Source organism: Myotis daubentonii, chromosome 5 (genome assembly GCF_963259705.1).
Source record: "Myotis daubentonii chromosome 5, mMyoDau2.1, whole genome shotgun sequence".
NCBI classification, from domain to species: Eukaryota; Metazoa; Chordata; class Mammalia; order Chiroptera; family Vespertilionidae; genus Myotis; species Myotis daubentonii.
In genome coordinates, this window is record NC_081844.1 from 60,404,755 (window position 1) to 60,419,646 (window position 14,892).

Sequence of the window (14,892 nt, forward strand, 5' to 3'; positions counted from 1 at the left end):
AACACGTTTACCAGAAAAGATCCTCGGGTCTGGGGGATTAGGCCCACTGTACTTCTAGTTTTACTCTTGGATCAGGGCCCAAGGCTGGGCCTATCACATCAGAAATACTGTTGCCGGGCTGCGCTCTCCCCAGACAGGCTGCGTTCCCCCAAGACAGGCTGCCTCTGTTTGGTATCTGGTGAGACCTTGAGCAGAAGAGGGCCCCTCGTCAGGGTCGGCCAGGACTGTGGAGCTGGTCTGAGGCCAGAGGCACAGGTCAGAGAGAGGCCAGGGCCACTGGGAGGCCAGCCTGGAGTGTGAGCCCTGGTGTGTAATCTAAAACTCGAGGAGGTGGTTGAGAAAGAAATACTCAGACAAGGAAAGAACAGAAGGGATTTGGAGACTAGAAAAATGAGACCATGAGTGAGAGGAGAGTGAGAGATTACCTTGGAAATTCCTACCGTCTCAAAAAAGCAAATGTTACTGTCTTCCAAGTGAGTCAAAATAGCATGCATATATTGTGTCTGTGAGCTAGGTGGGACTTTATTAATTGCTGTTAAGCATAAAGAGTTTTGCTACTAATACCTATGTGTCAAGAAAAAGAAAGGCCATGACAGAATTCTCATATATTAAAGAAGGAACCGGAACATACACTATATATGTGTATAGAACTCCACAGATTACAAATCACCTTTATGTGCATCTTCTGCTCTGATTCTCAAAACAACTTCATGACATTTGAAGAAACTGAGGCTTGAGAGGTTGATGCAATTGTCCAAGATGCTCAAACTGCTAATAGCACCTGTTTAGGTCTGCCTGGGGCCCTTCAACCCCACCCCACGTCTTAAAACTACTTTCCCTACAACTCCGCTCCCCTTTAAAAGAAATCAAATTTATTCCTTATTCATTTTTTAATTTCAATTTTATTTAATCTCTAGCATTGAAACAAGTTGCAAGTTGAATATCATTAAACAGTGTTTGGATAGCCGAAGCCGGTTTGGCTCAGTGGATAGAGCGTCGGCCTGCGGACTGAAGGGTCCCAGGTTCGATTCCAGTCAAGGGCATGTACCTGGGTTGCGGGCACATCCCCAGTGGGAGATGTGTGGGGGGCAGCTGATCGATGTTTCTCTCTCATCGATGTTTCTGACTCTCTATCTCTCTCCCTTCCTCTCTGTAAAAAATCAATAAAATATATTTAAAAAAAACAAAAACAAAAAACAAACAAACAAACAAACAAAAAAAACAGTGTTTGGATAGGCTGCTCACCACTGTCCCTTGTACTGCAAAGCAAGTTAGCATTTGATGGGTTAAATACATTTTGAGGGCTAGTCTGGAAACTTTACTACCACATATGCTACACTATTGTTTCCATAGGCAGCTCTGTTCCAAGTTCCAATCAATTGACTTAAAAGAGATCTTTTGAAAAAAAAGAAAGAAAAGAAAAAAAAAAAAAAAAAAAAAAAAGAGATCTTTTGAAACACATGAACATTGGCCTAAAAATAATTACCACTGCAAACGTAAGGAATTTCTTGGATTTCACTTTTCTTTTTCATTTCATTTAAATATATACAGACACACACAGAGCCTGTTTTCACTGAGCTGCACGGACAGTATGAAAAGCTAAGCATTTCAGTATAACAGAAGAAATTTCATAAAACTCCCACATGTCATGATTGTGGATAACATAAAGAAGTGGGAAAGTCCCTTTCAGGCCCCGCACTCTGCCAAGACATCTGACATGCTCATGTCTGCCAGGACTCGGCAGTTAGTCAAGTTCAGAACCCACTTTTAGATAAATCAGCATAATACTGTAATGATTTAGAAAGCGTGTCTTACCAGAATAATTAACTTTTTGAGGTCCTTCAGATCTGTTTTCAGAAAAATGTCTCCCGGCCAAGGGATTTCAAATACTAAAAGCAGAATGGCATGTTTTCAGTTATGAATTTTCAACGGACCATCCACATACATGGTTGAAAGTTGTGTCACTGAGAATTGAGGTGCCAGGTTTAAGAAGATAAAAATTCCAGCTCATATATGCAGAGGTAAATAAGAGAAGAGTTGTGATCACTGTGGCTATTAAAGGACATTGGTGACCAGAACGTAGTCCTGACAACAATCTGCCAGTTGGGTTTCCCCCTACCTCAAAGAGCAGGTATTGTGTGCACCCGGTGGCTCAGTAGCCTGCCATTTTCGCTTGTGTCCTCACTCAGGACAGTCCTTCCAGGATATTCTTGAAAAAGACAGACTAAGAATGATAGGGATCAACACAAAAGGCAGCCACCACGCATGAGGAACTCTGAATGGCCTAATTTCAATCCCAAAGCGTCTCAGTCTGCCGATCCTCTATAATTTTTGATGAAGGACAACATAAACCTGTTTAAAGCTGTTTGAAATCAAAAGGTACAAAGTGTGAGAACCAAATTCCCTCAGTTATTGAGATGAGTCTTAAAATAACCATAAGCAGCTAATATTTAATTTGGTGTTCTTACCTCTCAGTGAGAATTCTCAGTAAGATATAAAATGCCTTTATAAAACATAACCTACAGTAGAAGTATCAGGTAGGCCATTATCTCGATTATCTAGATATCAAAAGCTAGTCATTTTTTTTTTAAAAAAAAGGCAAATTATTTTTCTTTAAATACTCTTTTCTGTTTCTTTTTTAGACACAAGCACTTAAAATAGTCTAATGTGAGGCCGCTACAGCTCTGCAGGGCTGGGCCAGAAAGCCAGCCATGCTCTACTGAGTTTGCTCTAATCTTTTAAGTCTGAAAAACAGGTAACACACTTATTAAGTTCTTTTTTCAGTGGTGCTAGCCTTCACCTTTTCTGTGACACAATCCTCAGCCCCCCGTATCTGTTCCCATAAGCCTGTTTTCTTATTTTGAGTTGCTAGAAAGTAGACTTACTTGCCCAATCTGTGAACAAGCTTAAAATAGAGAAGCCTACAGTCCAAAATCAACACTACCTCAAATACCTGTATTTTTTCTTTTTTGTATTCACTAATCCCCCCGGGTCATAGTTTCTTCAGGTACAAAATGGTGGTGTGTGTTGGAGTGGAAGTGGGCAAGAGGCACCAGGAGAAGCAACATGCTCCAAGATTTCTAACTTCCCTTCCAACCCCCAAATCCTATCATTTGCTGGTTTCTCTGGTCTGCCTCTATCCCAGACATGAACTCCTGTAGAGCAAGGGTTCTTAAGGAGGGGGGAGGGCGGCTATTTTGCCCCCTAGACATTTGCCAATGTTGGAGACACTTGTGGTTATCACAGCTGGGGGTGAGCTGTGCTACTGGCATCTACTGGTAGAAACTGAGGATGCTGTGAACTAAACATACTACAATTCACAGGCAGCCCCATTACAAAGGATCATCCTGGTCAGCACTGCCGATAGTGCTGAGGTTGCGAAGTCCTGCTGTAGGCCAGTGGTTGGCAATCCATGGCTCGCGAGCCACATGCGGCTCTTTGGCCCCTTGAGTGTGGCTCTTCCACAAAATACCATGTGCGGGCGCTCACGTACAGTGCGATTGAAACTTCGTGGCCCATGCACAGAAGTCGATTTTCAGAAAGGAGAGAGGCGAAACAAGTATACAAGACAAATGTGGGTGGGAGAGTTAGAAGGGGTCGACCTCAGCGAATGTACCTCAATCAGATTGAGGACGTTTTTAGCAAAGGCCAGCTTAGGAGTACCCTAATTAAGTTAATAACAATGTACCTACCTATATAGTTTAAGTTTAAAAAATTTGGCTCTCAAAAGAAATTTCAATCGTTGTACTGTTGATATTTGGCTCTGTTGACTAATGAGTTTGCTGACCACTGCTATAGGGTAACAAGCCTGGGAAACTAAATCATATGTCATATTCAGAAAACTGTGGAGGCCATTTCCTAAAATATTTACTCCTTTTCCTAGACAGGCATTCCTTTTCCTAGACAGGCAGTTCAAACACTTCAGTTCCTAAAAGGGAAGCAGAAAGCAACAGGACTTATTCATGGTTCCCTTTCTTGCACTACCTCCGTTTTTCTCTTACCCATACTGCTGAATGATCAATGGTGGAATGCAAGATGAATGAGCCATGGTCCCTGCCTTCCAATGCTACCATCTAGTGAAGGAGACAGAAAAATCAAAGTGATCAAAACTTGGATAGAGAAAGATGCAATGCAGTTTGCAAAAAGTCCACGGGTTCTTTAAAAGACCCATTAGATATCAAAACTTCATTTATTCGGCAGATATCACCAAGAAGCCTTCACTAGCAAGTTTTGACATAGATCAATCCCACTAGAAATTGTTCCTGAGCCATGCATATCATCTCTGTCCTTCTAAGGCAGTGGTTCTCAACCTTCTGGCCCTTTAAATACAGTTCCTCATGTTGTGACCCAACCATAAAATTATTTTCGTCGCTACTTCATAACTGTAATGTTGCTACTGTTATGAATCGTAATGTAAATATCTGATATGCAGGATGGTCTTCGGCGACCCCTGTGAAAGGGTCGTTCGACCGCCAAAGGGGTCGCAACCCACAGGTAGAGAACCGCTGCTCTAAGGTATTATGTAATCAGATGTCCCTCCAAGAAGACAACAGTATCCAAAGGATTATTGGGTTTTCTGGTCCTGCAAGTCACTGGGTTCTTTTTTTTAGGGAGAGGTTAGTAAAGAAGGCCCAGATGGCAGAGCAATGACTGCACAGTGGGAACCACCTGCTTTCTAGGATATTCTGGGATGTAGCCAAGGGAACCGTACAAGTTTTCTTCTGAACCAAGATAGTTTTGAGAATGAGTTATACCGGGACAACAGTATACAAAATCAAGACAAGTGCTCACCAAAGCCATCACAGCCATGGCAGCACTTCTGAAGTAACAGCAGGTGGACAATGAGGCCCACATGAACCTGGGAATAGCTGTAGGTACCAAACATAAATATGACTTCAACTTTTTCAGTTAACTAAAAATCTGTTATAATCCAAAGGAAAGAAACTTGATACTCAGTATAGAATCAACACGGAACACACCCAAGCAAGTGCCAAATCTGAAAAGCCTGAACATACTCTGTTTATGAACCTCAAGTATGAGATTCCCACAGCAGTGGGCAGGTGGGAGTCAGAACAACTGTTAAACAGCTTCTGGTCTTTTAAGTTTAGCTGATATGCTGACCCTCCTAAGACACCGATCCTCCATTCAGCACACACACATTTCTGGAACCTGCAGTCAATGCAAACCCTCAGTTAAAAGTCATTTGACTTTACAGGGTTGTCATGTTTAACCACATCCTGGTCCATGGACACTTGTCTGTACCAAGTCAAGAGACGGCCTCCGTAATGCTTCCCTTTCAAGTTACACTATCGGCAAGATGTATGGGGTCATGGGCATTTGAGCGGAGCCAAGATGTTAGACATTTAATCTAGAGAATCCTAGAAAACAGGATACCAACCTCTTGAAAACAAAACTATTTCCAGGAAGAATGAAGTCAATACTGTCCTTTTTCCAACGCATAAATAAGGAGGTCTCTAAAGAAAACACTACAATCAGACAGGGAGCTTGCAGATGAAAAAGCAAACCAAAATCATGTGCTAATGCTTTGGGCAACTACCGAAGGCCGGATGCAGGAGTTCAGTGCCTGCATGTGCATTAGGAGGCTGGAGGGGCCCGGGAAGACCTCAGGTACAGCCAGCAGCAGTGGCAACACAGCCATTCTCTCACCTTCTTTTGAGCTTATGAGAAGCAAGAGGAAAATTCTGAGGAAGATGGCACAGCTTTCACAAAAGTCAGAAGGCCAGTTTGCGCAACTTCTATTTTAGCTCAGTGTTCTAGATTTGATCAAGAAAGAGATTTAAAACTGGAAATGGTAGCCCATCCTAAAAAGAGGGAACAAAGGTCACTTTTAAATTTTAGCCACATCTCATCCTCAGGAACCAAGGGGATGATAACTGACACGCTCTCTACACATGAAGGTGGAGGTTCCATAGGAGAAAGGGATACATACAAAAAGGGTAAACCAAACGGGTCAGCTAGGATCAATTCAAACAAAATCCTACCTTGCAGTTTTCAAGTCCATAGTCTATTAAGGCTTGGGGGAAGGAGGGAGCAGCAATGGCTTATTGTATTTTCCAATTTCATGTCAATTACCCTAACATGTTTTGTGATAAGCCTGGTATCAGAGAAATGACATAAATAGAACATATCGCCATCCTAACACTGTCTGGATGAAAAGAAATGTGAGATGGATGACATAGTTTAAGTGTGCCCAGTTTTTTTGAAAGGCCATCCTCTAAGAGTATTAATTAGTAAGTGGCTGTAATCTGAAGAAAAGGTCTGGTGTCATTATTATTTTTTTTTTAGTTGATGATTATAATAATCACATAGATGAAGTTTGAGAATATGCTTATTAATTTTGTAAATGACACAAAGTTAGATGAAAGAAAATGTTCAAAAGAATCTTACTGTAGAATGTAGAATTCTGCACGGACAGCAGTGAGATGGCATTCTAATAGAGACAGATTTTGAGTCCCATATTTAAGTATAAGCATCAACTGTACAAAGAGAAATGCTGGAGACCTGGTTTAACAGTACTCTAGGGTGAGAATTAACACAGCTATTAAAAAGTGCAATCTTCAGCTGCATTACTAAAATTAAATAACCAGATCAAGGGAAGAAACAGTCCACTAGGCATTACCCAGGTTGAAACCACACCTAGAGAAACAAGTTAAGTTCTGAGAGCAGCATTTTAAGAGAAAATTAATTATTTCAGAAAGATCAGGTCAATTAAGAGCATAGAAATCGCTCCACAAGAGAAACTGTTGAAGGTTTGGCCTACAGAACACTCTGTGGGGGATGGGATGGCTTTTTTCAACTATTTACAAGGCCATAATGGGGACATCCCCCGATGAAACATCCCCTGTCAATGTCCCTCTAGAATGTAAATGCAATACTCCAGTGCTAGCTGGACAATAGGAAGCAGAGAAACATGACCTCCCTAGTGGTGGGCATTCTACTTGAGCAGCCTAAAATGGAATTAGGCCTTTTGGCAACTGCATTACACAGATGACTCATAATGAACTTAGACCAAGCTAAAACCATCGCTTTCTCTTATGAAGATAGTCAAAGCTGTTGGTCTCAGCAATTATCACCCTGGACATCATACTATATATTTGTTTGCTCAATGTCTGTCTCTCCCCACTAGACTGGAAGCTCCATGAATGCAACAGTTTTATCTTGTTTACAACTGACTATCCAGCACCAAGAAGTCCTGATCCATAGCAGACATTCAGTAAATACATATTGAATAAACACATGACCATTAAACAACAACAAAAAGGCTATACCGGAGATAACAGCTAAAGGGAAAAAGAGTAGTCTTTTTTTATATGGCTCCAAAAGAGAGAACTGGTAGCCACTACAAGTTAGAGGAAGCCCAATATCATTGCAAGAGAAACCTTCCCAATATTAGAGCTGTTCAAAACAGAACAAGCTGCTTCTTGAAGACTGTTCTCCTTAACTAAAATATTAAATTAGATATTGGATGAACTAGGTAACCAAGTATTTTTGAGACTCAATGATTCTTCATAGAAACGAGTTCTGTAGTGGCAATGGGGATGACAGGGATGTCCCATTCAACACAGGAATCTCTTTCACAGCATCCATACTGGACAGTTTCCACAACCCACTCCAGATCCACGCTCCACCTAGTTCCATTCCGCTCTGAGCTTGGGGAGGCTGAACTGTTAAGGACTGCACCAAACTCTCACTCTTTGGTTTTTGATTGGGTTTGGCTGTAGGGAATATAGGGCGAGGGGCCTAGGATCAAGTGACTGATCCCCTGGCTGCACCCCTATGTGTTCTCAATAGGTGGTCATTCCCCTTGAATGAAGACCTCAGCTTCTGCAAGGCAGCCATTTCTACACAGCCCTCTCTCTCTTGGCATTTGGTAACGAAATGGGAAAGGCAACTCCTTTCTCCTCTTCAGCTGTAGGTACTGGCCCTTGCCCACCCCTCTTACTTGCCCCTATATGCTCAGTAGACTCTATATATTGTTAAGTAGTCTTTTTACTAAATGTTCCTCAAAATACCCAACTTGAGTGTTGCCACCTGCTTCCCACCAGGCCCCTGACCAATGCCCCATCTAAGCGGGTACTCACCCAGTTTCTGCTCGAACACTTCCAGGTCAGGGAGGGAGCACCCTAGGTTTTAGAGAGCTCCGTTGCGCAGCTGTAATGGTTACATGTGTCTCCTTCATATCCAGCCAACTCTATCATTCTTATTCGTAAGTTTTAGTGCGACTATGACAATAACACTAGGCCTTTCGCTTATTTGAAGCCAGCTTTCAAAACCAGCCACGCTAGTGACAGACACGCAGCCCGTGCAGTTTACAGTTAGTCTTGTGTCTCAGCACAACGGCGCAAGCAGCTGGACTTCCTGTGCTTCTGTAAGAGCAGTTCCCGGTTTAGCAAGCAATTTGGCTTCACATCCAATCATTTCTTCAGAAACAGGAAGCAATGTCAGGTTATCTCGCAACAATATCAGATTTTGGACACCAACGGCAGTTATCAGGAAATCATGTCTATGTTATGTGCTTTCTCCAGATGCGAGTTGGTGGAAGAACAAACACCACCAAACTTCTCTTTCCCATCTTTTATTATGGAGGCTGGCCTTTTGTGGAAAGTACTAGAGCAATAGGGTATTTTCACTGTGCATTGATTTTTATCTCATAAAACATTAAAAGAATGTATCATGTTGGAAAATACTGTTTTCTCATTGCCATCACAGTGGTATAGAATGAATAAAAATGCTTGGTAAGGGTCAGTATTTCTTTATATGGCCTAGGGACATAGCAAGCAGTAAGCAAACAAAGATCGGGTGTGAAAAGTAGACATAAAGCCAGATGAATTTAGACAAAGGAAAGCAAAGACTTTATAAATTATTGCATAAAGAGAAACAAAACCTTGAGAACTGCACAAAATATGAAGAAAAATTTCCATAGGAATCTACTGCCAAGAAAAACTATTTTTGGACTATAATTAAAATATTTTAATTGCATATATTTATAGAAATTTGTCATATCTTTGGTAACTTAGGTGAGAATGGAGACGATAAAAGTGGATGTCATAAGACTTTTATAATTCCTACTGCAACAAACTTTCAAACTGTTTAAATATCTAAGTTTTAGACAATCACAAGATGACGGAGTAGCATCATCTACTCCAAAACAGCACAGTCCTGTTTGGGGGACAACTGTTAGAGAAAAAACAGAAACTAAGAGAACCCCAAGTATTTGGTGCTTACCTCTTCCAACACTGGGCAGGTGTCCTGACCTTTCTCTCATATTTGACCATATAAATTAACACTAGAATATAAGAAATTCTTTGTCATGCTAGCAGAACCCCTGTTCACTTTTTTCTTCTTCAAAAAATAGGGCTTACCAATACCTCTTTCTTCCTTCTCAAAGCCCTGTGGATGTGACTGAAAACACTAGCCCAGAATCAAAGTCCATGCTGCAGCCAAGAGGAGCACTCTGTGAAGGGCCCATCACCAGAACTTAAAGACCCTCATCCGAATTTGCAACTCTACCTCGGACTTAAGGCTGGTCCAAATAGCTACAAAAAAGATGAGAGCTGTACCCTCAAGCCCTTGCTCTTAGAGGGGAACTTACTATAGTCTGTTTTATTAAGGCTTCAGTGTAACTGAAATTTATTCTTCTGGAAGAGAAAAGAAAAAAAGCAAACATTTGCTGACATATCCAAATATGACACATCCAATATAAAAGTGAAAAGCAATTGCCCTGGGCTCTCCTACAAAGAGGCACTCTCCAAACACTCTCTCACTCTCTCTCTCTTAAACTTGGGACTTCTTGGTATATTTATAAAGAAATACTACAGAAGTTTCTTTCTAGAAACATTGAACATTTCCCCAGTCCTGCTATCGAATACTTGGTCCAGTTCAGCAAACATTTATTAAGTTCAAACTAGGTGCCAAACACTAGGTCACTGCACTAATAACAAGAAGATAGTTGTTGTTGTTTTTTTCAAAAAAATGGAGTTATTTTTCCTTAATTCCTAAGACAATGTTTTGGCATCCAACTAGATATAAATTACAGCCTTAGCCTTATGACAGCTAGGTGATCTCCAATGATTTCATTCATTACTTTAAAAACTCTTTATTGATTTTTGGCTATTTGCAAAGCTACATCTGATAGCAACAGAAATGTCCCTGTCTCATGTATTCAAAAATGAAATGAGAGATAACCAAAAGCAGAAGTTGAAAGTGTGGAAAGACAAAGAACCGTGAGAATCTGAAGGAAGACACTGCTTATTACTCAAGGGACCAAGGGAAAAATTCAGAAAGTTGCATTGAAAGGTGTGGCACATGCACAAAGAGAGGTAAGAGAAAGAAGCCTGGGAAAATTATGAAGGGCCTTGAAGACTGTAAAGTTTTTAAATCAAAAATAAATTTAATCCATTTTGGACAAACAAATTGTAATATAGCCATAAAATGGAATGGCAATAACAAGGAATTAGGTTCTATATGCCACAACATGGAGGAACTTTAAAAACATAACAAGTGAGAGAAGCCAGACACAAAAGGCTACATATTCCATTATATGAAATATCCAGAATAGGCAAATCCATATAAACAGAAAGTACACTTAGGGATTGCCTAAGGCTGGTAGGGGACTGTTTAGGCGATATGAGGAGTGACGGCTAATGCATTTGGGGCTTCTTTTGGGAGTGATAAAAATGCTCTGGAATTAGATAGTGGTGATGGATACACAGTTCTGTGAATATACTGAAAACCACTCAACTGGACACTACAAAAGGGTGAACTTTATAGTGTGTGATTTATAGCTCAATAAAACTATTATAAAAAATAAAATTATATGGAGTTTCCTCAAAAAACTGAAAATGGAACTCCCATTTGACCCTGTGATCCCACTTCTAGGAATATATCCCAAGAAACCAGAAACACCAATCAGAAAGGATATATGCACCCCTATGTTCATAGCAGCACAATTCACCATAGCTAAGATCTGGAAACAGCCTAAGTGCCCATCAGTAGATGAATGGATTAGAAAACTGTGGTACATCTACACGATGGAATACTATGCTGCTGTAAAAAGGAAGGAACTCTTACCATTTGCAACGTCATGGATGGAACTGGAGAGCATTATGCTAAGTGAAATAAGCCAGTCAATAAAGGAAAAATACCACATGATCTCACTCATTCATGGACAATAGAGACCATTATAAACTTTTGAACAATAATAGATACAGAGGCAGAGCTGCCTCAAACAGATTGTCAAACTGCAGCGGGAAGGCTGGGGAGGGTTGGGGGGCAGGAGGTAGGGGGGTAAGAGATCAACTAAAGGACTTGTATGCATGCATATAAGCATAACCAATGGACATAAGACACTGGGTGATAGGGGAGGCTAGGGGACTGTCTAGGGCGGGGGGATAAAATGGATACATATGTAATACCCTTTGTAATACTTTAAGCAATAAAAAAAATAAAATTAAATTAAATTAAATTAATTCTTTTTAATGTTTATAAAGAATTTGAATAGCTAGCCTAGTGTCCACATATTGTTCACTTAGACATATGTATTAACTATGTGTAGAGAATACCACATATGTACAGAACATAGGGCCAAAAAGCAGGCTGACATCTTTTTTAAGAGTTTAAGATTCATTGCCTTAGAACTGTCCTAAGAGAAATGAATCTGTAAAAAAAAAAATGAATCTGCTCTCTTCTTAACCCCCCAAACAGGTTCACTTCAAGTATTAAAAACAAATGACAAATAAGCAGAAGTCATGTAAATTTTAATATTTGAACACAAAATGAAGTCATTAGTATAAGTGATTAGTGTTCTTTATATGGTATCAAGTTTAATTTTCAAATGGCTTTTAAAAAAACACACACAAAAAACCTGAGGCTATATGCCATTGTATATGTTTTCTAAGATGATGTAAAAATCAATAATCACAAATTTTCAGATACTGGGTTTTGTTTTGTGTTGGTGGTTCATTTACCTGTTCTTAATTACACAAAGTGGGCCTGATATTAGTATTTAATTTATTGTATCTTCTACTAAGAAAGGGTCGAAGACTTAAGAAAACTAACAGTATTTTCTTCTGGGTTATATTTACCATAAATTTCTGATTTTGCTATACACATGAACTTAGAAAAATTCAAGTATAAGCAAAACTTGGTTCATCACAAGCAAAAAAATAGCTTAAGTAAATGTTCACTTTAAGAGTAAAAACAAATGAAACTGAAAAATGTAATACAACTAACTGCTCATAGAACCTTAAGAAGCTCACCAATTCTGCACCATGTGCCCATATGTGAGGCAAAATAGAAGGAAAATGCCTCCCAATGTGCAGATCTGTGGATTGTGAGGTGTCCTTAGCTTTCTAAATCCAAATATTGATGTCTCTGTCATCAATAAAATTATTAGCATTTATCGTGTACCTATTATGTGCCAGTTATCAAGCCTTCCCCTCATTTTAAGTTTGATTCATTACTTTACAATTACGTGATTTTCTCCTAAAAATGGAAACTTTAGTTAAAAACAATGGGAGGGGCAGGTGCGGGTAAAGGGGGTCAATGGGAAAAAAACAAAGAGGATGTCTGTAATACTTTCAACAATAAAGATAAATAAAATTAAAAAACAAAACAAAACAATCTTCCAATAAACTTGCCAAAGTATCTCTACTTCTAATTTCTATAATAGTGAAACAATAATAAGTATGGACTAAACCAAGTTAATATGATAGTCCAGTTTGTTTGAATAACTCAAGATTCTTGCCAACTCTAGCTCATAAGCTCTTTTTGTCAGTGGAAGCACTGTGATGGATACCTGCATGAGTTATCATTCTGTATTAAACAGAACAGTAAGAATACTTACAGGATCACCAAAGCAAATTACTGAATAATTCATGAACTATTCTTTCACTGCAGCTGAACTACTTCTCAGATGTGGGTTTTCAATTTCCCATAATTATGGGGAGCTAATTCCAGCCAAAGATCGATTTTTATATTGAAAGAAACTGCTAAAATGATGAGTAAGAAACCAACAAGGCAATAAAATATGCAGTTTATTGGGAGTTATTGTAAAGAAAAATAACACTCTAAAGTGTATTTACAAATTCTTATTTAAGTACAAATTCAGGGGTTATCCTGTTATCCTGATCACTAAATGTAATTTTAGAAGCTAGACATAGTACCTGTTTCTCTCCAGGTCCTGGGAGGAAACAGCCACTAATCTGCTTGACAGAAACAGTTAATGTATAACTTGAATTACAGCCTTTATTAAAAATGAAAGCGATCCAACTACCAGGTAACTTTTCCAAGTTTCAGGGCAGAACAAGACTATTTCCACACAACCTAAGTCAAAACTCAGAAAGTGCAGGAAAGGCTTTTTATTCCAGGGAGTTCTAAGTATATTTCATAAATGTCTGTAGAATTTTTTATATAAACATCCAGATTGCCCATATTCCAACTCCCAGAAAGTAGGTTTTGTTCATCAAGTATTTATTAAGACACATGGGTAAATAATTTGGGGGAGAAAAAGGGCGCCTCACTGAAATGTTTTCACTGATCTGAAGAAATATTGTGCACGTGCATGTGTGTGTGATGATGGCAGTGACACATACTTGCTGTAAAAAAGTTGGAAAATTACAGAAAAGCATGCAGAAAACAAACAAACAAAATTATTTGTTAATCCAACACCCATGTTATATTACCTCTGTGGAATATTTTCCTTTCAAAGTAATAGCCCCTATCACTCCATATTTATGTCTAGTTCATGATATGTCTGACTTCATTCTTTTTATGATAAAAAGCCACAATAAAAGTAAATGGTTGTACACACAATACAATATACAGATGATGTATTATAAAATTGTACGCTTGAAACCTATATAATTCTATTAACCAGTCACCCCAATAAATTCAATTTTTAAATTTTTAAGTAAATGGTTGTTCCTGGATTATGCATTCTTAATTAAAAAAACACAAAAACAAACAAACAAACAAAAAAACAGAGCAAATTTAGAATTACTTTAAAGTGGTAAAAAAAAAAGGTGAGTTTGTTGCTATTATTACTCATGAATGTGAATATGCCTCTTGTAATCTCTAAAAATACATTTTATAGGAGAACCATATATAACAAGGAAAATGAGCAAATGAATAGAGCAATTCAGAACCAGAGAATTACTGAATTTCAGAGCTAGAAGTGACCTTGTGTACTACATGAGTCCGATTCCTACTTAACTAGGAACCTGACTGTGACCTCGCCAAGATAGAGACCCTATTTTATTCACGTGTGAATCCTTCCATGAACCCCAGCATATGCCAGGCATTCTATAAATACATTTGAAATAAGATACCATGTTTGTTGGATGAATGAAATTCATTTTAATGTAATAGTTTACAATTTCAGAAGGAAAGATTCCTGGCTCTGCTCCTTCTACAAAGAAACGGCTTATTGTTCATTTATATATTGGTAATGAATAAAAGCCTGAACGGAAGATCATGCAATGGCAATCCCCAACTAATGGAAAGGTCGTAATCCAAAAGTTTGTATGCAAGTAGACTTATTTGAACTCAGAATGCATTTTCCCATAGAAACATTGTTGTACATAATGGTTCACTTCTCTGGCCAGCCCACAAAAGCTTCCTTAAGTATATAGTTCCAACAGACTAACCACCATGCAGAAACTGCACCCTGGGACCATGTGTCTAGCACCCCATTATGGCAAACATCTTCTTGCTGTTGCCCAGGAAGCAGGCTCCCGGGAAGCAGGTTAGAGAATGGGGGGATGAGTAAGAGATCAGACCATGTAAAGTTGTCAAGAATGACACAGGGAAAAATAACAGCTTACTCCCTCTACTGGCCTCCATTCCTCACTCATTCACCAAGCAAGCATATTT

General features: G+C 39.2%; 1 protein-coding gene across 7 annotated transcripts in view; it reads right to left on the reverse strand.

Moving 5' to 3' along the window:
* GAB1 (GRB2 associated binding protein 1) overlaps positions 1-14,892 on the reverse strand; it is a 115,784-nt gene that overhangs the window by 71,891 nt on the left and 29,001 nt on the right. The window contains exon 1 of one of the 7 annotated variants that reach the window (XM_059697937.1): positions 4,002-4,088. The exons of the other annotated variants lie outside the window; for them this stretch is intronic. Within the exon in view, the coding sequence (XP_059553920.1) occupies positions 4,002-4,073 (72 nt within the window). The 5' untranslated portion in view covers positions 4,074-4,088. Of the gene's footprint in view, positions 1-4,001; positions 4,089-14,892 lie in introns of those variants that run through there. 7 annotated transcript variants of the gene reach the window in all.